Source organism: Nannospalax galili, unplaced genomic scaffold (assembly GCF_000622305.1).
Source record: "Nannospalax galili isolate Female #2095 unplaced genomic scaffold, S.galili_v1.0 scaffold663, whole genome shotgun sequence".
Lineage (NCBI taxonomy): Eukaryota > Metazoa > Chordata > Mammalia > Rodentia > Spalacidae > Nannospalax > Nannospalax galili.
Genome location: NW_008351881.1, coordinates 8,076,115 through 8,102,053, shown reverse-complemented (window position 1 = coordinate 8,102,053; position 25,939 = coordinate 8,076,115). Strand labels below are relative to the sequence as shown.

The window sequence follows — 25,939 nt, the reverse complement described above, 5'->3', positions numbered from 1 at the left end:
GCAAAGCCAGATAGGAGATATCTTCTTTTGAGTTGCTGGTAGGGTGTCCCAAGGGACTCCCAGATAGTAACCCAGCATAGACCTGGGAAAAGGAACAGCAGATCCCAATTTTATCTAAAGGAATATTGACAACCAATTGCTGCTACATGAGGAACAGCTGACCTTCCTAAAACAAGGACCTCTAGATAGAACTCTGACTAGATTCAGCGGATGGACAAGCACTGGGGAATGGCTAGGGGTGCTGACAACACAGTGGACAGTAACAGGGATGACAGAGTATATGGGCTTCAGTGGGGTTGTGGGGAGCTATGGGAGGGTGCCATTTGGGATGTGGGTATATAGATGAATAAGATTGTTTGGGATGTTCTGTATGACATACACACACAAAAAAATCAACAAATTAAAAAAATGAGTTATATTTGAGGAAGAAGCATAAAAATTTGCTTCATGTTAATTAGTAGGTATGAAAAACATTACCGTTGAAATTCTACCTGATGACTTTATATCCATGCTCAGGTGCCAAGGATCTCAGAAAGTAACCAACTGTGACTAGTAATAATACATAGCGATTAGAGATGCAGGTGCAAACATTTAAGTGTTAGTAGCATTAAAAATGAGTTTTTCTGTATGAAACAGTATATTTTAAAATGAAATAGAGATCATTTTTAAAGATTAAAACCTCATTTTATGTCTTATAGGGTTTATACTGAGTTCAATATTGTAAACTGTATTAGTTCAACTATAAGCCTAAAAATTTACAACCAATTTTGAAAAAGATGCATCTTTGCTCTGGAAATTGTTATTGAATATGTTAATGCTGTAATGAAATGCTTCTTCTAATCATGTGGCTGTTAAATAATTTAAAAAAATAATGCACGTTCCCATCAGCCCTCTCAGAACTGTTGCTTCCTTCAGGACAGAGGAGTAGGACTGAAGCTGGGTCAGTAATGGCTTTTTGCAGCCAATGTTTTCCTCAAGCCGCAGGGATGAGCCACAGCTCCGAGTGCTCTTCACATCGTGGTCCAAGTAAAGGGTGCCATGGGCTCATGCCGACAACAATTCCACCTGCTAGCCACCTGCAAGTCAGCATTTTATTTTATTGGTTCTCTCTCTCTCTCTCTCTCTCTCTGTCTCTCTGTCTCTCTGTCTCTCTGTCTCTGTCTCTGTCTCTGTCTCTGTCTGTGTCTCTGTCTCTGTCTCTGTCTCTCTCTCTCTCTCTGTCTCTCTCTCTCTCTCTCTCTCTCTGTCTCTGTATGTGTGTGTTTGTGTGTATGGGCAAGCATGTGGCGGTCAGAGGAAACCTTGGGAACCAGTGCTCACCTTCCACCTGGTTTGAGACGGGGTCTCTTAATTGTTCACAGCTGTTTAAGCCAAGCTCACTGGCCCACAAGCTCCTGAGGGCTCTCCTGTCTCCGCCTCATCTTCCCATGTGCTTTGATTAGACATGCTGCAGTGCCCAGCTTTATGTGGGTTCTCGGGATCAGAACTCAGGTCCTCATGCATGCACACACTAAGTCATCTTCCCAACCCCAAACCAGCGTTTTGAATACAGTCTAGTTCTGTTCTGAAGATGTCAAAAAAAAGTTGACTCAAAACTGCCCCATATTTTTCTTGTAAAATACGTGGAAAATATATATTATGGAAAAAGAGAAAAGAAAAAACATTTTTCTTGTAAAATATTTGTCTTACTTTTAATTATCATACAACATAATACGCAATACCCTGTCATTCTGCATGTCTTTATTCAATAAAACGTTGTCAGTCATATCGATTCTTTATTTTCAGCTTGTGACATATATGAAGATTTTGTATTTGAACGAATACTTGAACCGCTTTTAATAATGCTATTGAGACACACTCACAAGCTATACTCTCTACAGCCCAGCCCAAATTCTGCCTAAGGAGGCAGACTAAGTTTCAAATCCCCAGAATGAATGGAGCTAGAAAGACAGCTAAAATTATAGCCAGTCCCTCGACCCCAGGAGTGTGATGAGCCACGCCTCCTCTGGTTTGCCTTGCTTTTGTGTTGGCAGAGGGCCCCTTGATTACTCCAGAGAAAGTGTTCTGGATCATGGGAGAATCAAGTCAACCTAACTTAGGAGATACGTCAAAGGATGGCTCCATTTTTACCTTTAAAAATTTTTTTAAATTATTTATTTATTTAATGTGTATGCGTGTATTGCCTGCATGTAAGTAAGTGCACCCGCGTCGTGCAATGCCCTCGGAGGATAGAGGGACTGGAGTTACAGACAGTTGTTAGCTGCCATGTGGGTGCTGGGATTTGAACCCGAGTCTTCTGCAAGAACAACCAGTGTTCTTAACCGCTGAGCCATCTCTCCAGCCCCTTACCTTTTAAAATTTAATAAACTTTTTTCTTGAAAGATGTTAGGTTAAAGAAAAAGTAGAAAATATAAAGTTATGTATATTTCTTCACCCCACACCTCCAGGTCCCCTTGTTACTACCTTTCTGCATTAGTGTAACTAGCTGTTGTTACAACAGGTAAGTCATTATTATGAGCTCCAGCCCATAGTTTACATTAAGATTCATTCTTAATGTACATTCTGTGAATGTTGACAGATGTTCAAAGACATGTATCTAAATAACATACTGCTAACTGTGTGTGTGTGTGTGTGTGTGTGTGTGTGTATGTGTGTCTGTCACACATACCCAAAGCTGCTGACTTCCTATTCAGCATGTGGCAGATTGCAATCTTGAACTTCTGATCCTCCTGCTTCAACCTTTCAAGTGCCAGGATTGTAGGTATGCCAGCATACTCAAGTTATGGAGTGCTGGGGATCGACTCCAGGGCTTCCTGCATGGTAGGTAGGCACTGTACCAACTGAGCTACATTCGTAGCCCTACGGTGTTAATTTTTAAACTAAGTTTTAGAAAATCTTCCTTTAGGGACTTGGGGTAGAGAGAAGGAAGAGCATTAATCTTGGTGAGCCTGAGTGTGTGTGTGTGTGTGTGTGTGTGTGTGTGTGTGTGTGCTGCAGGCTTTGATTTACATGTGCAGAAAAGTATCACACTTAACTATTTTTACTGATATGAAAGTTACTGACTGTGTCTCCATTTTATAACAAGGAAGTAGACTCCAAGGAGAGATAAGACCTTGATCAAAGAAATGGTGAGGCTAATATAGGCTCACAGGTGTGGCACTGACTTCTGCACTTTCTTTCTCTTCAACTTGTTGCATCAGAGGGAAAAGAACCCTCCTGTGTTGCCCCCAGGTTGTAGTACTGTCAAACCAGAAAGTTACTTCCTCAGTTGTGTTTTGTTAACCTTTTTATTTTAAAGTGAGCTGAGCATGGCGGTACACACTGTAGCCCCAACTCTAAGGAAAAGGAAAATCCCAAGTTTGAAGCCAGCCTGGGTTACCCAGTGAGACTCTGTCTCAAAAAAGAAACAAGAAAAGGGATGTACAGCTTATGCCTGAAGAGTTCATAACCGTGCTAAGATCTTCAGGGAGGAAAATATCTCGTTAGGACTGTTGAGTCCTGTTTGACCCCTTTTACTCTTCTACATCATCTCATGTCTGGTACAGTACTTCACTTCCACACTGCTTGCCTCAGTGTAGCAAACAGATCAGCTAACTTATGTCTTGGCAAGTGTCTTAGAGTTTTTAGGCCCCATTTTCTTTCGTGGTGACTGTGAGCCTTGGCACAGAACCCAGGTTTCAGGCATCATGGCTCTTGGCCGTTTTGCTGGTTTTAGAATCCTAGCTACACTATTAGCATTCAGCTTAACAAATTGCTTCTCTGTTCCCTAAGCTTCAAAATGGCAAAAACAATAGAATCTATCTGTATGCTGTTATCCAGACTAAATGTATCTAAGCAGTGCCAAGTATGAATGAATAACACGTTTGTTTATTATGATGGTAATGATGATTATATATAAAATTTGGAAACCTTCTAGAATTTTATTATTTAAATGTTTTATAAGCATATATTAGTTGCATAATAATAGTTTCATTATGACGTTTTTATGACCATACATAAATTACTTCGACCATATTCACCCCTATTACCATATCTTGTCCTCCTGCTGATCCTTTTCTTACCTAACCCTCCTGTCCTTTTTTTGTGTGTGACCCAATGAGTTTCATTAGAATTGCTTAAAGATTGTGGGAGAGGGTTTGTTTACAGAAGCATGGGCACCTTACCAGTGACTAAGAGCTCTCCTTCCCCATCAATCATAATTACATATAAATCCTCAAAGAGGAATGGGCCCCTGACAGGATGTTTATGGACCTAATCTTGTTCAGACGCTGTGCTAATACTCACAGAGGCTGCAAGTCCAAGCCTGCAGCAGCCAGGTCATTCCTAGAAATCAGGGTTTCACGGCACTCTACCCCATCCTCAGACTCTAACATTCTCTCACCCCTCTGGACATTTCCCTGAGCCTTGGAGAAAATGATGTAAATGCTCCACTTATGTCTGAGCATCTAGGAGTCACTTATTGTGAGCACTTTGGCCAGTTATGAATCCTACAGTTACCATTGTTACCAAAAGGAGCTTCCCTGGCTATAGCTGATAGCAGCACTAATCCATGGGCTCCAACAGTTGCTCAGAAGGCAATTTGACAAGCACATTATGTCCATTCAGCAAAACAATAGTAGCTTCCCTGCTACAACCAAAGACCACCCCAGTTATGGTCTTTTGACTATGCTTACTAGAAGACATGAATGCCTGATTGTGGAGCAGGCCTCAACTACAATTAAACTGTTCTTTTGGGGTGGGGAGCTGGAGAGATGGCTCAGTGGTTAAGAACGCTGGCTGCTCTCACAGAAGACCTGGGTTCAGTTCCCAGCACCCACATAGCAGCTAACAACTGTCTATAACTCCAGTTCCAGGGGATCTGATGCCCTCTTCTGACCTCCAGGGGCATTGCATGACATGGATGCACTTACACACATGCAGACACTTAAAATAAAAATAATAAAATATTTTAAACTGTTCTTTTTGTCGTACCGTGACTCAGGATCAAAACACATCACAGCTTTTGCTATTTTTTCTGAAAGTTTCCTAAGTCACCAGAAGCATTTTCCTTATGTCACATCTCTTCAGAGAACTATTCTCAGTGGCTGGTGTCATCCTATCATGGACATCTGTAAGTTTGATTGCTATTGTTCATGACATGCAAATAAGGAGGTGAAGGTTACACAGCACAGCACAAGGAAGCAGCACAACTGCTGGGCAGCTGTCTGTATACGTGAGCAAGCCTTTTCCAATGAAGTAGAAGTATACATTCTTTAAAGGTACACAGACAAGTTTGGTGGTTTCTTTTGATTTGCATAGATCTCTGTGTCCTTTCACACAAACATTCTTTGATTCCGATATAAATCTGCCTGTGAATTCTTCAGCCATGCCTTAGTCTTTCTCTCACCTTCAATGCTCTTTGTTTTCCTTTTTGTCTCTCTAAGTCCTACTTGTTCTTCTGGATTCAACTCTTCTCCCTTTTAGGAAGAATCCTCAGGTCCAACTTGAGTCAAATGCTGCTCTTCTATTTCTACAGCACTTTGAGTCATTAGTTTGTGTGCTTGTCTCTGAATTACACTATAAATTCTTTAAGGGCAAGATATTTCTGTGTTTTTTGTCTCTATAATTCCAGAATTTGTGTGTAAAGTAGATACTGAAAAAAATTGTTTGCAGAGGAATGAACAAACGACCATATACAAAGGGTATATTCTGAAAACACTCTCGGTCTTGGGGATGAATTTCTGAACATAATTTAATGTGAATCTAAAAAATAATCTCAGTTTTGGATAATTTCATTGTGAACCAAGAAATACAGAATTTAAGAAAAGCAAAGCAATTTCAGTCAGATTAGTGCTCGTAGAGCTAGGTGCCAGTTTTTGTATATACCCATGTTTAGTCCCGGGTAAAGAATTGGGTATAGTCAACAGTAGTGAAGAAGTGTGGGGGTTTGAATGAGCAATGTCCCCCTTAGGCTCATGTATTTGAACACTTGGTCCCAGTTGGTGGTGCTGTTTGGGGAGGTCATGGAACCTTTAGGAGGTGCAGCCTTGCTGGAGGAAGTACGCCAATGGAGGTGGGCTTTGAGGGTGTGTAGCCTTGCCTCCATTTGTCTTACTCTCTCTGCTTCCTTCTGTGTGGGTAGATGTGATCAGCAAGCTTCTTGCTCCTGCTGCCACACCTCCTCTACCATTATAGGCATCTGGTCCTCTGCGGCCAGAAGCCAAAATAAACTCCTCCTTAATTTGCTTTTGGTGAAAGTGTTAATTACAGCAACAGAAAAATAACTCGGACGAAGAGAAAATATTTTTTATTCTGCTTAAGTTGCTGAATTAAAGCAACCTTTACTCAGAAATTTGTCTCTGTATAAAAACAAAATGAATTGGGGGGCTGGAGAGATGGCTCAACGGTTAAGAACACTGACTGTTCTTGCAGAAGACCCAGGTTCGGATCCTAGCACCCATATGGCAGCTAACAATTGTCTGTAACTCCAGTTCCAGGGGATCCGACAATCTCTTCTGTCCTCTGCGGGCATTGCATGACACAGGTGCACTTACCTACATGCAGGCAATACACACATACACATAAAATAAAAATAATAAATAAACTATTTTTTAAAAAAATGAACTTAAATTATGACCATTTCCTAATCTTTTTGCCAAATGTCTGTTTGTGGTACTAGAGATTGAACCAATGGTGTGCTAGGAAAACATGCTATTGTTGAACTGTTTCCCTAGCCTTACAGCCTAATCTTTGCGTGAATACTTTTGATGGTTTAAGAAACTTTAATGGTTACTGAAAACAAGGGCTAGAGCGATGGCTCAGCAGTGAAGAGCTGCTCTTGCAGAAGACTTGGATTCAGTTCCCAGTACCCAGATGGCTGCTAACAACTATCTGTAACTCCAGTTCCAGGAAATCTGAAGCCCTCTTCTGACCTCTGGGGGGATTGCACAACATGGTGCACTTAAATATTTACAGGTAATACATTCATACACATAAAAATAATAAATAACATATTTAAAAAAAATAGTTACTAAAAACAGAACTATGGGTGGAGAGTAAAAATCTTCCCCTGCTATGATTTGGTCTTCTGCACTAGAGGCTGGTGGAATGAGGTTTCCAAAGGGCAGCCTGGAACTGGAGTTCTGTTATAAATTCATTTAAGTGTGGATTTATGAAATTTGGTAGATGTCATTGGCCATCCATATTTCAACCACATTAGTCCTCTAGTCTAATGCCTCTTGAATGATTTTTGAATGAATATTTTAATGGACAAGAACAAAAAAGATGTGTCCTATAAAATGCAAACTTTGGATTTAAGAAACTTTCTTTTTGTAGGGCTTAGGTCTTCATTATACTCAGATTCTGCTGTGAATCTTTAACATCAGATTTCAGTAGTCTGTGCCTCAGATGCATTTGGATATAGTAGACTTTTGGGGGAAAAAACTTTGACATCTTCAAAGTAGCCTTCCTGAAAACACAATTTGCAGAATGTGGCCTTTAGTAGCATTGGAGATGCTCATCTGTGATAAATACAGGGAACGAATCCTTATAAGTTTATGTGGCAGGCAAAGGTTGTCCGTCTTTACAACCTATCCCGATGGGATTCAGAACACGCCTCCCCAACATAGCGCCTTCACAATTACTTTTAAAATCAAAGGAATTTGAGGAACTGCAAGTGCTGAAGGGACTCTGTGGACCTTCTCCACGAGCACGCCATGTCACCCTTTGGTGAGAAGGGTCTCTTCTTAGTCCCGGAGGAAAGAACCATCCTCCCTGGGGGAACCTGTGACCAGGTCTTGCTGATTTCCTTCAGATCACACCCTTTTAAGTTTATGTGGCAGGCAAAGGTTGTCCGTCTTTACAACCTATCCCGATGGGATTCAGAACACGCCTCCCCAACATAGCGCCTTCACAATTACTTTTAAATCAAAGGAATTTGAGGAACTGCAAGTGCTGAAGGGACTCTGTGGACCTTCTCCACGAGCACGCCATGTCACCCTTTGGTGAGAAGGGTCTCTTCTTAGTCCCGGAGGAAAGAACCATCCTCCCTGGGGGAACCTGTGACCAGGTCTTGCTGATTTCCTTCAGATCACACCCTTTTATTCCATCACATTTCTGCGTAGTTCTCTATTCTTCATCAAACTTGGTATAACAGTTCTGAGATTTACTGCTCCTTCTGATCTTCATTTCTTCATGACTGTTTCTGTTCCCTTTGTTCATCTGCCTTTCTTTAGTCTAATTTATAGGACTCTAGCGAATGAAGCTGAGATAAGTGAAGGGAGAGCTTGGCCTTCCGTCCACTCATACTGCTGGAGGGCTCCCTCTCCGCAGCTCTCAGTGCGTCGGTGCTTTCTGAAGGCCTGGAAGGACATGGACGGGGCCATTTGTGGACTGAGCACTTGTGATTTCAGGAATCTGTATGGGATAATGGTGAGAGTCCTAGGCTGTATCAGAAGTTTCAACCCAGGATTGGATCCAGGTGCTGTGTGGTGTTGGTAGTCACTCAGCTGCCACAGGACTTCTTTTCTTCTGTAAGGTCAAGGGATTTCTAGAGGTGAAAATACCAAAGACAATGGGTATTAGAAAAAGAAGCTGAATCTCCCAAACAAACTCAGGAAATGCAAATCAAACAGTGACAGGATACAGCATTCCACCTGGGAAATGAGTAAAAATGCTTGTAGTGAGAAGAGCTGATGAGGGTGTCAATCATGCCTTCTTTGCAGAAAGCACGTGCATCAATAGCCTCAGAGGTAAGTTCACAGCTGTTACTGTATAATTCCACCTCTAGAATCTATTGAAAAGAGAAAAACCTCAGAAAAAGGTACTGATTTATAATTAAGGAATTTTCATCATCTACTTACATAGTTACTAATAATGTAACCAAAAAGCCCAGCTCTGGCAGCCCCAATGTGCAAGGTGGCCACCCCTCTCTACATACCAGTTAAAGGAATGGGTAATTGTGAGAATCAGGGAAAGGGCATTCAATCAATGCACTGGGATTAGGAACAGTTAAAGGGGTCCAATGACTCTGATTTTATCTTTGGGCTGCTAGCATGAGCTTTAGGTTTAAATATCAGAAGAACTGGGGCAAGGGGCAAGAGCTATTAATAATTAAGTAGTCCTGGTCAAGATATAATATCCTTGATCACTGTGCTTCTGGTTCTGCACCATGATGAGGGAATGCAGTCATACTTTACACAATGTTGCTTCTTCTCTATGGGAGAGCCTAGCCATATAGATAATTCACCCTTTTGTGGTGGCTATCTCATCCTTAAAAGATTTGTTTTTCATGGAATTCAAAGTGACTACAGTTTTAGAACAATGACTTGTCCCTGAGCTTTCAAGGTAGATGAGTAGGTTGACGATACCAATTTCTAGACAGACACTCCTAGAGTGATTAAGACACGTGTAGTCAAGCACGGGTTGGATCAAAAGTAAAGGAGTCAGTGCTTTTTAACAAATCCATTTTCAAAGTGTCTGTTAAAGTAACTACTTCAATGTAACAGAGGAATGAATACCGAAACCGTACTATAGCCACGTGGTATACACAGAGCACAGATTCAAAGTAAGAGAGCTAGGACTGTTTACTATTGAAGAAAACGCTTGTGACAGAATGTTATGCTGATAGAAAAGAATGACAGCAACTCTTTCTGTAATGTGGTTCCAATTAAGTGTAAAAGCTGTGTGTACACATTTATACACACACACACAACACACACACAAACCTGAATACTTTCTATGGGTGTTAGGAAATATACTTTTACCTTTTCTATAAGAGTCTATATTTTTATCTCTTTAATGAATAAGCATATATTTCTTTTATATTTAGAAAAGGAACTTAGGTTCAAAAAAGCAAATAAATTGATAAATAAAATGCAGTATATAGACGAGTTGATTTCTAAGGTTCTTAAATCATCTATTCTGTGATTTAGAGTCATTTATTTAAAAATTTCAGAGAGAAGAAAACAGAAACAAAATGTTATAAAATCAACCCCAATTTTATTGATTTAAGAGACCACAATTATGAAGTGGCTTGTTAGCCTTGAGGACTCTAAACTTTGATTACAGGGAAAGGAGCTGGAACACTAAAATGGTAATAGTCGGGGCATCTATGTTAATTAAATGCTTTTAAGTAACAGCCAGGTCCTTCCGATGAAACTGACTTACCATGGTCATCCATTGCTATTTGGCACCATAAAGGAGACAATTAAAGATTTAAGTACTGTAGACAAAAAAACAAACAAACAAAAAAACCCAAAAAAACCTGGTGCTTATGAAGAAAACTACAAAGAGTAAAAAAGTTCTGGAATAATGTGGATCAGTACAACACAGTAGTTAAGTGCAAGAGTTCTGAAGTTGGGTAAAATGGGCTCTACTTCAAGTACAAGGTCAAGTTGATGATCTTGGATAAGTTACCTACTCCTTATTTCCCAAACCTATAAAAATCATTTCTTAAAAGCCGGATGTGGTGGTGCAACGCCTTTAATCCCAGCACTCAGGAGGCAGAGGCAGACGGATCTCTGTAAATTCAAGGCCAGCCTGGTCTACATAGTGAGTTCCAGGACAGCTGGGGCTACAGGGGACCCTGTCTCAAAAAGACCGAAAAAAAAAAAAAAATCATTTCTTAAAATCATTGTAAGGATTCAGCAACATAATATACGTAAAGCAGTTTGAACAGCACCAGCTTTTAAGTAAGTACCTAAAGCTGATGCTTTTTGATTTCTTAATAAGTGATAGTTTTATTATGATTATTAGGTCACCTTTTAAAAGTTTTTATTTATTTTTATTTTATGTGTATTAATGTATTGCCTGCATGTATGAAGGTGCACCCATGTTGTGCAATGCCTGAGGAAGTCAGAAGAGGATGTTGGATCCCCTGGAACTGGAAATATGGATGGTTGTTAGCTGCCATGTGGGTGCTGGGAATTGAATCCAGGTCCTCTGCCAGAGCACACAGTGCTCTTAACTGCTGATTCATCTCTCCAGAGACTAGATCACCTTTTAAAGTCACTGTTTATAAAATAATAAAATCAGTAGAATTACTTTGTAGGCATGTTAGGAAAAGTGAATGAAAAAATGCATATAAGCAACGAGGCTCAGCCAGTACCTAGTAAGAAATACTATTAAATGTAAAAAGCAACGAAATGTGTGCATTGGCCATATGAAAACTCATTAAAGGGCAAAAAAACCTTGGAATTTTTCCGGGCTATTTCTTTTCCATTATTTAATTCTCTGTCTCAGATAATTCCATTGAAAATCCCGTGTTTGGCAAGATTGTGCAGGTTTTTCCATCCCTGGCTTTACTGGAGCAGTTAAAGCTCCAAAAGAGCATGCCGAGAAGGAACAGTGTGCTGGATGGCTGTGCCTTCTTCAAATACAGCTTGGTGGGAGGGAAGGGAGTGAGGTCCTCAGGATGAAGGAGTAAAGACCCCTCAGTAGTTAAGAGTACATATTGACCTTGCAGAGGACCTGAGTTCAGTTTCCAGAACCCATGTCAGATGGCTCACAACACCTTCTTTTAGTTTCCATGGGCACCTGCACTCATGTATACAACCCTCCCCCCACATACATATAATTTAAAAATAGAATAAAAATCTTCCAAGAAATACAACTTCCAGGATGGCCTTTAAGTTCACTGACATTTAAAGATTTTGTTATAGAACAGAAGTCAGAAAATTGTCATTGGCTTTCTTTAACATTCAATCAAGGAGCTAAATATCTCTGTATTTGGGTGGGTGGGATGGATTGATTATGAGCTAGGTGCCTTCTTTATGCAAAATGTTACTTTTCTATTAGTCTGTTTTTCTTCTTAAGGCATTTTAGGGTACTTGTAAGAGCCAAAGCCACGAGTCAGAGCCAGGCATGGTGGCACATGCTTAAAGTCTCAATAATTGAGAGGCCGAGGCAGGAGGATTGCTGTGAGTTTGGGGATAGGCTGCGTTACATGAGACTCTCAAAATAAATAAATAAATAAATAAATAATAGATAGTGATAGATCTAGATAGATAATATACATAATAGGTAGAAAGATGATATGTTTTTGTATGAACAGACATGTATTTTTTTTTATAGATATAGATAGATAGATGATAGATAGATGATAGATAGATGATAGATAGATAGATAGATAGATAGATAGATAGATAGATAGATAGGGCTGTGAGTCAGGAAGCCTCACCCTTATAAAAGATGAAAGGTTCTATTGTGTCATCTTCAACATATGGTAATACCTACTTGGTATGCTGCTGAGAATAATAGGCAAAATACAAAAGCTGCAAAACACAAACCAAATTAGCAAAACAATAGGATAGATGACTGATCTTTTGATGTGTGTGCTGGACCCAGGCAGGGGAGGGCAGTTAGTTGCCTTGTATTATGTAGCTTCCCTTGTGAAACCCTGAGAGGATAGGGAATGCAGCTCTCATGGGCAGGGATACCGTTTACTACTGGCCTTCAGAGTTTCCACTGCGCTGAGAGGCTGGAGTGCAGCTGGGATTCACTGTTTTTCTTGTGCAGAGGTGATTGTAGATTAGTTTATATCAACACGAAGAATACATGCTCCCAGGGTTAAGCCATATGTGTAATTATGAAATAAATACAAGCACACATGTCTCCTCCATCAAGGAAATGCTACTAAATTCCTTTCTTCTGTTCAGGAAAGTTTACAAGGAAGAGTTTGGATAAAGGAAACTATTTTGATTTGTGTAAGAGTTCAGATCAGGGTGGTTTTACACTTTTCAGAATATTTTTCACACATTTGTAATAGCTGATATAGAAATATTTAGAATACACAGTTTTCACATGAAGGAAAAAAGATGGTGGGAAAATGGTCAGGAAAGCAGCACTAATTTGCAGGTGAGATACGAGGATTTTGAAATACTGAGAAGCAGCTGAACCTTGAAAGTAAGCTGACAGGATTTGTTTCTTTTGAAAGAGCAAAGTAAGTTTGAGGTGGCTGAAAGCCACACTCTAAGCTCCCTCAGAGGATCTAGCCCAGTGCCCTGTTTCTCCACCTCCAACTGCCCACAGTAACGCTGCTGACCATGAATACCCATGATAGCAATCAAAGCAAGCTGTGGACAGGTAGATTCTGAGGGTCTGACTTGACCCCATGTTGAGACCAAGAAAATGAGATTTTCAAGATTCTCAGCTGGGGGTGCTGGAGAGATAGTTCAACTATTAAGAGCACTAGCTGTTCTTGCAGAGGACCCTAGCTCCGTACCCAGTACCCACACAACAGTACATAACTCCAGTTCCAGGGGATCCAACACCCTCTTCTTCCTCCCTGGGCTTTACATGACATGGGTGCCCTTATATACATGCAGGCAAAATACTCATACACATAAAATCAATCAATCAATCAATCAATCAGATGAAATGCCAGGCTTCCCCTTAGGGTGTTGCCAATTAATGCTGGCTGTCACTGGACACTGTCCTTCTGAGAGATAAGACAATCACCATCATCCTATCTGGGGGAGTTAAAAAACCCTTTGTCATCTATGAAATCTTATTTGATCCACAGTTATAAGTTTGGGGCTATTTTTGTTTTACTTTTTGTCCCATCTCTGACTATTGTTCCAAATTCTTTTCTGTTTCCCCACTTCACCATGTTTTAAAGTGAAAAATTAGAGGACTGTTTTCCATGGAATGACCACATACTTGTTGCCTCTTGTGCTGGACAGCTTCAGTTTCAACTTGACCCACCTGGGTGGAAGGAACCTCGACTGAGGAATTTCCTCCACTGGGCTGGACTGTGGCCATATCTGTGCACATTTTCTTGATTGTTGAGTGATGTAGGAGGGCCTAGTCCTGTATAAGTGGTGCTACCCCTGGGCAGGTGGTCCTGTGTTATATAAGAAAGCAGGCTGAGCACAGGTCAGGGAAGCAAGCCAGTAAGCAGCATTTCTCCATGGTCTGTAGTTGGTTCCTGTCCTGAGCTCTTGCCCTTTCTTCTCTCCAGGCTGAGCTATGAGCTGAAGATGAAATAAACCCTTTCCTCCCCAAGTTGGTTTTGCTCAATATTTTATCACAGCAATAGAAAGCGAACTAAGGTAGAAATTGGTACCAGAGGGAGGGATATTGCTGTGATGGACCTGACCATATGTGTCTGGGAAGATTATAAGTTTTCAGAGCTTTGGACTGGGAAAGTGCTAGGAGCTCAGGGAGCTGTTCTGTAGGAACTTGAAAGATAATACTGAAAGAGGTGTAGATGATGGAGGCCTGGTTTATGAAGCCTGAAAAGGAAGCAAAGACTCTATTAGGGCTGTTTGTGTGACATATTTTGAATTAACAATTTTTAGAGGTGAAACTTCTTGTGCTTTACTGAGACAGTTGATGCTAGTCAGCTGGGGCTGAAAAATCAGCTGTGAGTAACAAGACACCAGCATCCTGGAGGTAAAATCTTCTGGGAAGTATTTCCTCAGGGTCAGCACACAGAAGCTGCCAATCAGAGAGGGCCTGAGACTCAAGCTGGAAGCACAACTCAGTAATGTATAAGAGTCTCCTACGTGGTTCTGGTTTCGAAGGCATGAAGAAGTCATGGAGAGTAGCTGAGACTTGGCACTCTGAGAGCCCAGGAAAGTCCACAGGTGAAGGTGCAGCATCAGTTGCAGTGAAGACCCCCAGGACTGAAGAGGTCATGGAGAGAATCCAAGGCTTGGTACCCTGAGAGGCCAGGAGAGCCCACTGATGAAGGTGCAGCCTCAGTTTCAGTAGAGATCTCAGCATATCAGAGATGCTAGGACCATGGGACGACCACCAAGGGCAGTGGCAGTTGTGAAGTGGAGCCAGCCTGAGCCTATGAGATAAACTGAGTGTGGTATGGACAGCAGAGCCAAAGAAGTGGAGCTGCCCATGCCCTCTAGAGCCCAGAGGATCATGAGTGCATCCCAGAGTCCAACACTGAGCTATAGTCCTGGACTTTGATTTTACTTAAGTGTTCCCAGTTCTTCCCTCTTGAAATAAGATAGTATTTAACTTGTTTTGGATTTTACAAAAACCCACAGTTAAAAAACTTTTAAAGAGACATTGAACTTTTAAAGTATTGGGATTTTTAAAGACACTGGGACTTTTAAAATTGCACAGTTTTATAAGGCAATATTAACATACGATCTTGGGAATAAGGGATGGGAAGGTTATGTTTAATAGTGATGTGTTTGTATCAAGTTGACAAGGGGTCAATTGTGCTGACTTTAGCTGTCAACTTGACACACCCGAGTAGAGGAAATCTGGCATTTTCTTGATTGTTGAGTGATGCGAGAGGGCCCAGTCCTCTGTGGGTGGTGCCACCGTTGGCAGGTGGTCCCATTTTGTATAAGAAAACAGGCTGAGCATGGGCCAAAGGAACAGGCCAGTAAGCAGCATTCCTCCATGGCCTCCAGGCTCCTGCTCTGACTTTCTGCTCTGACTTATCTCTGAGAGATGTAAGATAAAATAAACCCCTTCCTCTCCAAGATGGTTTGTTTGTTGTGTTTTATCGCAGCAAATGAGAGCAAGCCGGAACACTTCTCAACACCGTTAGAACATAAACCATGCACAAGAAGCATCCTTTTCTGATATCCGTTCTGCAGTCATTAGACAGGCCTTGACAATCCAAGGATGAGTTTTATTTGATGTTGAATTTGTAAATTGTTTTTTATCTTTTTTTTTCTTTCCAACTGTATAGCTTCAGGTTGTTTTGAAATACTATCTTTCAGTTTCTTATCCCGTCTTAAAATTTTGAGGACAAAAGCTGAAATGTGTGCTGACATTTATCGGGCCTGATTTTGCTGTGTGCACAAGGCCCAGTTCCTACCATTCTGTTGGCATATTTTGTATTGCTAAATTTACATTTGTGTGAGATTTTAATTAAACTGCTTCCATGATGATTATCATTAGTCTCAAGGGGAAACTTTGGACGACCCCATTTTCAAATCAGGAGGCTGATGTTCATAGAGTCAGGTTTAGAACCCAGACCTTCAGATCTTTCCGTAACACTGGCACAGGGAGCTTCTGAAATGAAAATGCTTTCTCCTTCTCTCCTGTCTCTTCTTGGTAGATGGACATTGAGATTTGGACAGACCTTGTTCCCTGCTTAAGGATCTACTATGACATACTTGGAGGGTGAGTTGCTTTCTCATTCTTCAGGCTCGTAGGCAAGAAGTTATAATCTTCACCTCCTTCTACTGACTAAATTAATACCAAAATTTGAATAGGTGATTACTTTGTAAAGTTCAGTCTTAAGTAACAACAAAAGCAAAAGTAGTATCAGCTTAAACAGGAAAGTTTGCATTCTCTGTCATGTAAAATTCTGGGAAAATGATATGGTGTGGCTGTAGAACTGACTCATCCAAAGGTCTTGGAAAATGGCATTTTCCAGAGTTAGAAATCTCAGTGCTGTAGGTACAGTTGACTCCAAGGGGACCTGCTCTTTTCCTGATGACTTTTAGTAGCTAAATTTACTTCACATCTTGATCTTGATCCATGAATGATGGTGTCTCTCATGATGCCAGTCCTTTCCTTATACTAATACTTCTGATTAAACTATAGTCTGCATGAAGATGTATATGTTATTGTGTTTCCAACTTATTCATTCATTTAGGAAATATTTACTGGGACTGGAGAGATGGCTCAGCATTTAAGAGCACTGGCTGCTCTGGCAAAAAATCCAGGTTTGGTTCCCAGCACCCACACATGGCGGTTAACAACTGTCTGTAACTCCAGTTCCAGGAGCTCTCTTTTGGCCTCTGCAGGCATTTCATACACAGACATACACGCAGGCAAAACACTCATACGCATAAAATAAATAGTTACTGATGTATCAGTCGAAGCTCTGGGGCCAAACATGAATAAAAAATATATAATTCTCAGCCAGGTATGGATGCTTTTAATCTCAGCATTTGGGAGGTGGAGGCAGGTGGATCTCTGGGAGTTCGAGGCCAGCCTGGTCTACATAGCAAGTTCCAGGCCAGCTGGGGCTATAGCTGTCTCAGAAAGACAAAAAAACAAAACAAAACAAACAAAAAAACCCTAATTCTTATCTCCATGAGGGAAATGATGATAACTAATATGAATATGTGAATGGATTTGTTAAATGTTTATTGGTGCTATGGTTAAAAACAAAACAGAGAAAGGGTTCAGGGTACCTGTTTATGGAGCAATTAGGTGTGGCCACACTGCAGATTTGATCTTTGGCAAAAACTTGAACATGGTAAAGGAAAAAGAGGGCTTGCTGCGGGGGTGGGGGGTTGATGTTCATGTCAGAGGAACCAGCTTTGGTGGGGGAGATGTGAGGGGAGAGTCTGATTGGATTCATTGAGAAAAAGCAAGGATGATAAGCATGGCTGTGCCGAGAGACAGACACAGGAGGTTAAAAGTGAGGAATAGATAAAAGTGAGCCTCAGCCTTGGTTATGAGAAATGCCTAAGGCGGTTTGTGTGTGTGTGTGTGTGTGTGTGTGTGTGTAAGATGAGATACAGAGATGAAGGAGCCTAGACCAGGCTAGTAACAATGATGTGGGAAGAAGAGCTTGCATTCTGGATGTGTTTTAAACAGAGACCATTAATTTCCTGTGACCACAAACAAATCGCTGCAAGCTTGCAACTTTAGACAGCATTAATATCTCTTTTAACAGCATGAGCGTTGGGCTGGAGTCCACTCCTGCCTTAGCTGGGCTCTCTGCTGTGAGTTCTGCTCTCAGGACTCCAGTCATGCTGGGAGACTGACTTAGGGAGCATCCCCTTTGACGCTCATTCTGAAATGTCACAGGTTCTGTTGGCACTGAAGGGGAAGGGCTTGTTGGATACTGGGAGGCTGGAATTGTCAGTATCCACTGTGAGTCTGCCTGGCATGAAGAACCAGCATTACCAAGAGGATTTTGTCTGAGTACCAAGAGTGAGACAAAAAAGGGAGCAACTAGAAAGTTAGAGTTTGCCTTAACCTAGTGTTCTTGTTTGTTTCTCCATTGCTGTGACAAAACACTCTGACCAATACCAACTTGGGGAGGAAAGGGTTATTCAGCTTACATCTCCCAGGTCACAGGTCATCAGGGAGCCCAAGGTAGGAACTCAGGGCAGGAACCTGGAGGTAGGAGCTGGAGCACAGGCCACGGAGGAACGCTGCTTACTGGCTGGCTCCCCTGGCCCCTGCTCAGCCTGCTTTCTTATGCAACACAGACCTACCTGCCCAGGGGTGGAACCACCCACAGTGGGCTGGACCCACCCACATCACTCATCAAGAAGATGCTCCTCAGACATGGCCATAGGCCAGTTCAACGGAGGAAATTCCCCAATTGAGGGTCCCTCTACCCAAGTGTGTCAAGTTGACACTAAAGCTCTCCAGCACACCTAGGAAGACTGAAGGAGGGAGGATCAGGACCTCGATTTCGGCCACATGAGGAAGGAGATGCTTGCTACACATTTAGGTGGAAATGACAAGTAGAGTTACATATGTGACCATAAAGGTCAGGGCTGGAGGGTGGGGGTTGTTCATGCTAGTTGTAAGTTTGGAACTCATTAGCATGGAAATGGTATTTAGTTCCAGGAAATAATCACCAGGCAATGAGGAGAGATACAGAACAGGCCTAAGGAATGGATCCTAATGTCCCAACATTAAAATGTTGGATGGGGACCAGCAAGATGGCTCAGTGGTAAAGGCCTTTCCACCAAGCCTAACAACCTGGAAGGGGAGAACTAATACCCATATTTTGTCCCCTGGCCATAGGCACTCTGGCCTGTGCATGCCCCCACACATGCACACATACACAAAAGTAAATGTAATTAAAATATTTTATTATTTTTATGTTATGTGTATGAGTGTATTCCCTGCTTATATGTAAGTGTACCCATGTTGTGTAATGCCTGCAGAGGTCAGATCCCCTGGAACTGGAGTTACGGATGGTTGCCAGCCACCGTGTGGGTGCTGGGAATGGAACCCTGGTCCTCTGCAAGAGCAGCCAGTGCTCTTAACTGTTGAGCCATCTCTCCAACCCTGTTAGTAAGTTGCTGTAGGAAGAATTCATGAAGGCGGCTGAGAGAAGAGTGCAGGGAGAAGACACTTGAAGCTACCACATGTTGAAATCAGAAAATGGAGCTCTCCCCTTTATTTCGGGGTTTGGGGAGTCACATGCTTCTCTTTTCCCTGAATGGTTTGCTTCTTTGTGTGATCTTAGATGACAAATGGAAATGGTGAAAGGATTTGACTTTGTTGTGAAAATTCAGCAACCAGATTTGCATTTTTACACAAATAAGCCAATTCAACTTGAGTGGGACAGCACGGTCAGTGGGAGTCTGTGAACAGCTTTATTTTAGGACTGACATCATTAAAAACAGGTCCATCTTCTCCCCCCCCCCCCCCCCCCGGCCCGGGTGACAAGGACAGGTGCCTTCTGTGAAGGGTTTCAAATAGTGACATGAGACAAATCTTCCCTTTAATGTATTAAAGGTGGATATCATAAGGTATTTGTAAAATCAGTACAAACACATTTATTGACCAAAGATATGATTTAATGAGGCCAATGCTTTGAAATAGTTGCATTTAAAATGTCTGTGGCAAAGATAATTAAACACAGTGATTAAAAAGAAGAAAGCAGAAAAGACAAGGGCAAGTTTGGAGACTTTCGCATTACGCTGAGCTTGCTCATGGTTTTTAGATAACTCCTTCCTAAAGTGATGATGGGATTTTCATCCAGCTTTTCCATAACGTGGAGTGTAAGGAGTGTTGCTCACCACACATCCTGCTAGTCCTCTGCTTCTTCTGAGTTTCTTGCTGTGTCCGTGTCCTGCTCATTCCTCGTGGTGAGCCATGTACCATCTACAAAATTGTCTAACGTCTGAGTTTTTTCTGCCATTGGCTGTAGTTTCTTCAAATCTCTCCCAGAAAGCTATATGTTGCAAAGCGTTACCAATTTTTATGGTAAGATTTCTGCTGTCACAAGCCATGGCCCGATCTTGGCCATGGCATCCATCTTTGACAAGCCATTCTCACATCTACTTCCTTCCGGAAGCCTTCCCTGCCGCCAGCTGCTGGGCCTGTAGTATCTGCTGAGTAGTGGCCATGGTGAGCGGCTGTGCGGAGCCGGAACCGCAGGGTGTGAAGCAGGGCCACAGGCATTTTTGCCAACACACTGTCAAACATTTCATTTTCATTTATTTATTTTACCTTGGCTATGTGGAATAACCTATTGAGATCACTAAGATGTAGTTTCTTAGGCATCTGCTGTACACTGAGCTCTGTCCCTGGCTTGGTGTGAGGCTTTTCTCTAGGTGTAGCAAACTGCCACTGTTTCACCCGGTACTCTGAATTTAAGGGTCCATTCTAATACATTTTTGCATTATATAGTCTTTACTTCTTTTGCAACAGAGAAATAACCATGAAATTCTAAGTGGTTGAAGTAGAAACAAGGATTCCATTTATGTTATAACGCAATCAGCATTGCACATAATAGAAACATACACGCCCATAAAGTGTCGTTAGCTGTACATATTGAAACTGGACTGCTCCCTTCATAGCCCTTTCTATGTATGAACATAATGAAGCTTGTTTAGGAAAAAAACGTTTTCTCCAGTCTCTGCTGAAGTGTCTCTTGCGACTTCATTGCCATTAAAGTCCATTGAGCCAATTGTTAGGCTGACATCTTAGTTGATTTTGAGTTATGCTTTCAAATGATGTACAAATAATTCTATCAGATTTCTGACACAAATTAGACTGTGGTTCTCATTTAATAAATGAGGTAATGCAGGGCTGGAGCAATGGCTCAGAGGCAAAGAGCACTATATGCTCTTGCAGAGGTCCAGGGTTTGATTCCCAGCACAAGCCCACATTGAGGCTACCGACCATGGTAACTCCAGTTCCAGGGGATTCAAAGCCCTCTTCTGACCTCCATGGACATTGAATGACATGGGTGCACCTACCTACATGCAGGCAGTACACTCAATACACATGAAAAATCAAATTTTATTTTAAAAATAAAGTTTAAAAACCAAACAGATGAGGAAGTGGAAGCAAAGAGCTTAACCACTTGCTCCCAGTTCAGAGGGAGTGGGCCCTGTACTCTGGCCACAAGGCTGCGAGATCTTTCTGGACCACAGGGTTCTGGACTGGGTTAACATCCCAGTTGGGGACTGTTGCATCCGGTAGCAAAGCTACAAGCAGGATAATGAAATGGCTCTTTGCCTTGCAGATGGGCCTCGAGGTCAAGTTAGTTTATTTGTTTTTAATTTAGCTGAAATTATAGGCCAGCTGAAAGATCTCTTTGTAGGTAGCAATTCTTCGAGTAGCCGCGCAAACTGTTTGGTCTCTCACCTTCCTCCAACTCCTTCCCCCATTTGCAGAATTAGAAAAGCACTTGGGAAGCACATTAATCTTGCCGGCGTTGTCAGGAGTGATCAGCGAGTTTTATTAAAAGCCTGGGATTGCCTGAAAGGCCTCCTTGTCTGAGTATGAATGGAAAGGGCATGGTGAGATCTCCAGGACAGCCGTTGGGACCCCTGGCCTCGCCCCCTGGACTACGAGCTGACACTCCCCGAGGAAGCACAGCAGCCGTGCTTTGCTGAAGGGATTTCAGATTTCACCTGTGGACATCGAGCTGCGGACAGAGCGAGCTGCCCTGGCAGCATGACCTCTCTAGGCTGCTCTGGGCCCAAGGTCCCACTGCTCCTGCTCCTGCTGTGCATCGACCCTGCCAGCCTCACCTTCATCAGCACCAACCTTGGCCTGAGGGTGATGAAAGGCAGTTTTGCCTTCCTGTCCGAAGACCACCTGAAGTTTGCCATCCCCAAAGAGAAGGATGCCTGCAGGGTGGAAGTGGTGATGAATGAGCCCATAACCCAGAGGGTGGGGAAGCTCACTCCGCAGGTATGGCACATTCCAGAACTTCTGTTCAGAAGTGTGTGTGTGTGTGTGTGTGTGTGTGTGTGTGTGTGAGAGAGAGAGAGAGAGAGAGAGAGAGAATATGATGTGGGAGGGAGGAGGGCATAGACGCAATGTCTCTCAATGTCTCTGGAGTCATCAGGTGTGAGTATTGTAAGATGTTCCCATTTGAAATGGTGGAGTTGAAAATCAGGCATGGGATCTTATTGTTTTTCTCAAAGAAGCAGAACATACTTTTGAATATTCTAAAGATTACATTTATTTTATTTATTTGGGGTGTGTGTGTACACTGCCATGGAGTGCTTCTGGCAGTCAAAGGACAGCTTGTGTGATTCAGTTCTTTCCTTCAATGTGGGACCTGTGGATGGAACTCAGGTCCTCAGGCTTGGCCACAAGTGACTTCACCCTCTGAGCCATCTCACTGGCTCTGTTTTTAAATATTCTTGACTGGCTTCCAATAACAAGCTGGCCATGGACACGGTTTATTCTGAATTTTGCTTGGCACATCTGTAGGCAGGTGTTCAAGCTTGCATGGATGCTTGTAATTTTTCTTATGATGCTCTGTTATCAGCAAACCCTCCCAATTCCCCCCATTGCAGGAAATTCTTATATATCTTATCTGGTGCTTGGCCTGCTGTAGAGTAGCTGTTGTTGGGGAGTATGTATGTGAGAAGTTCCAGGTCTCTTAGTCTCTCATGTTAGGGGAAGGGAAGGAGGGAGAGATGGAGGGAGACACTCTAAGAACACATGAGCAGTCACTTGGAGGGTTGGAGGCTGTGCTATGACCAGTCTTAGAGGATTGCTCTGTCTCCAGATTATCTAGTTTATTGCCAGTGAAGTGTCTTTGGAGAAGATAGCAAGATTCTTAGGCTTCATAGTTGGGCTCTGTTGAGATATTTTTAGGTCACACTCGAGATCTCAGAATGGCAAAGCATGACTGCATTTTCTATGATTATCACTTGGACATTCACCAAGTAAGGGCCTGATAAGAAGTGTGAGGAGTTCAGAATATTCACAATTCTTAAGAAAATGTTTGCATAAATATTTCCTCTTTCATCAAAGCCATAGAGTAGAGACCTTTCTATTTAAGATTAGTCTATTGTTCCTTGAGGACTGTAAAGCCTTACCTCCTAAGCCTATGCTTTCACACATTGCTTTGTTTAGAGCAGTTTACCTCTGCACGTGACAGAATTGCTTCTGGTTGGATTATCTCTTCCTACTGTGGCTTACCTTTGCTCCCAATGCAAATAATCTTGAGAATATTCAACACTAGATGCTGCCACTACTTCTAAGAAATGCCCCCATTGCAGTCCCGACAGTGAATTTAATCCTCTTTATTTTGCTGCAGAAACATGTTCCATAAGGTTACTCCAAATGGTACTGGGTGTTGTAGAGATGAAATTGGTACCTCTAGATATTCCATTTACCACACTTGAAATTATAGGCCAATTCCGAGACCAGAATGGTATGCTAAGAAAATCTTAAGATTTTCTCAGTTAAATAGTTTAAGACTTTTAAGAGTTTCAGATGGAAATCTGAAAGTGTTGGAATAGGCACCACATCTTTGTATTCCCAAGTGCTGAGTAGTTGCAACTTCTTCCTCATTCTACAAAGGTCATTTAGAACTGAGGGGCAATGAGATGAGACCCTGATCCTAGAGGAGTGGAGCAGAAACCCAGGGCTGTGCTTATGTATATTGGTATCTTATAAAGACTAAAGAATTTGGTATCACTTCCAGTCAATGCAGTTTTTAAAATGGTCAACATTTATTTAAGGGTGAGGTTGAGTATTTGGGAGGAAGAATAAAAGCCAAAGTCCTACTGTCAGGCCCAAGGACAAGTTGTCTAAGCGGTTGTCCTGCTGTGGTCATCTCAGATCCCAAACATCATACCCCTGTAAGCAGAACAAAGGCCAAACTCTCGGTCAGAGAGGATTTGGAGAGAATCTGTTCTTACCCATGCTAGCCTCCGAGGGCTGCTCCCTCCCAACCCCAGAGAACTTCTGACTCCTTAACACATACGACTCTCTTCTCTTGAGACGAATGAAGTCATCTTCAGGCTGTGGCTTCCATGATGTTATAATGGTTTTAATTATTTCGCCTTCTCTGTTACTGGACAGTGATCTTCCCATTTGAATTACCAAGTGAGTAGAAACAGGCAAAACCAACCTCTCCAAAACATCATCAGCCCAACACAATGTCATGTCACAGACTAGAGACCGAACCAGACCTTCCAGTCATCTCCGTATCAAACTTTCTCTGATTTTAAAGCAAAATTCTAGCTATTAGGAAGATAATATGCCACAGAAACAACAAAAAGCCTAAGCAGGTTAGGAAATTCTTGACTTAGGGAACACCTAGTGTACTGTTGTTCATTTAAAAAAGTTGAAGAAGCAAGTGTTCAGTGTATGCGTATGTGTTTCCATATGTAAATATGGCACAGCAAATGGATTTACAGTGCCTCAAGTGGATATGTGAATCTATGTATTCTGAAATTTATAGGATAGTCTAACATTAAAGAGTGGAATTTCAGAGCTGGGGAGATGACTCAGCATTTAAGAGCACTGACTGCTCTTGCAGAGGACCCAGGTTCGATTCCCAGCACCCACATGGCTGCTAACAACCATCCTTAACTCTAGTTCCAGGGGATCCAACACCCTCTTCTGATCTATGCAGTCATTGCACGATACAGGTGCACTCACATGCAGGCAATACACTCATACATGTAAAATTAAAATAATAAGTAAAATACTTTTAAAAACTGGAGTTTCATTACCAGTTTACCAAGTATTAGCACTAATTTATGCAGTAGAAAAGTTCATAGAGTGAGAAATGTTTCTTGAATTGTTAGCTTTTTCCTAGTTTTTTTAAGTTCTGATAATTTCAATGAAAACAAGATTTTCATTTAAAGTCTAGTTTGTGGAAAATTTGTTCTAAACTCAGAGTTGTTCATCCCTTTCCTAAGATATATGTATTATAAGTTTTTGCAGTTAAGCATAGCCAAGTGCATAAGTAGTCACGTACGTACGTACACACACACACACACACACACAGCCTAGACATTCTTCTTTAATAGAGCTTAAGAGTAAGCTGCAAGGGAAGCTTATGTGAACCCATTCCTGCAAGACTACTGTATTAACAACACCCTGCTGTGTAATGAACACTTTTGTGTGATTTGCCCAGAAATGTTTTGTTTAACATCTGTTCAATTAGTGTTTTCATTTCATTACTGAAGTTTGTCTTAGAATCAACAGGTTCATTTTCCTATTGCATATTTGGAAAGCCCCTTGAGTGGATAGGGACCATGCCAGTGCTTTCTGCTTAGATAACCTCCTGGACAGTCAATTAGATGAGGTCCATGGCCATGTGTTTTCATAATCAAGGACAAGACTTCCCTACACACAGTGCTTCTCACACCTATACCAGAGCAAAGCATTTTCCAGGTAGAAAATCACCTTGGTTTAGTGCTGAGCTTGCTTTTTTGATACAAAATATAGCAGTAAGAAAATATCTCTAGTTTGAACCACTTTACTGTCATTAAAGTGAGTAATGAGTTAGGAATGTGTGACAATTTAATTATAAATTGTAATTGAAAAGCAGTTGAAGTGGAAAAAAACAAAGCTAGACAGTAATTAGAAAAGGATTTAGCTCTCCTTTGTTTTAGTTAGTAAATTTATGGACAATTATGGTTGTCGCCTTTTATAAAAGGAAAACATATTAGGAAACATAGAACAGATGTTTCTTTCAACAAAGCAGATTGTTTCTTTATTGCCATGGCTATTTGTCAGAGATACAGGGAAAGGCTTCCCTTTATCTCCTTCCTGCTTGTCAATTAAAAAGAGAAACCAGTGATATCTTTGAGACAAGAAACTAATTCATACTAGTGAGAATAGCTTCCCAGGGTGGATTACATTGTCTGAAAATGTTTGAGGCTGGAAAAGATGCTGAGCACTCTGGGGTGTATCTGTGGAATAGTACAAGGACATTTCTCAGAACTCTGTGATGTCATAAGAGGCAGAGGAGGAGTAGGTCGTGAGCAGAAGACATTTCTTTAAAAACTAGGGTTCTTAAAAGAAAGCAGTCATTTCTTTAATGATGTTGAATGAGGTGTTGCAG

At 41.7% G+C, this 25,939-nt stretch overlaps 1 protein-coding gene across 9 annotated transcripts in view; it reads left to right on the top strand.

Moving 5' to 3' along the window:
- The window catches only part of Frem1 (FRAS1 related extracellular matrix 1), a 172,493-nt gene that overhangs the window by 10,151 nt on the left and 136,403 nt on the right, over window positions 1-25,939 (top strand). For all 9 annotated transcript variants that reach the window (XM_029553929.1, XM_029553925.1, XM_008848839.3 and 6 more), the window contains exon 2: window positions 21,288-21,810. In XM_029553929.1, the coding sequence (XP_029409789.1) occupies window positions 21,571-21,810 (240 nt within the window). In that variant the 5' untranslated portion in view covers window positions 21,288-21,570. The remainder of the gene's footprint in view (window positions 1-21,287; window positions 21,811-25,939) is intronic.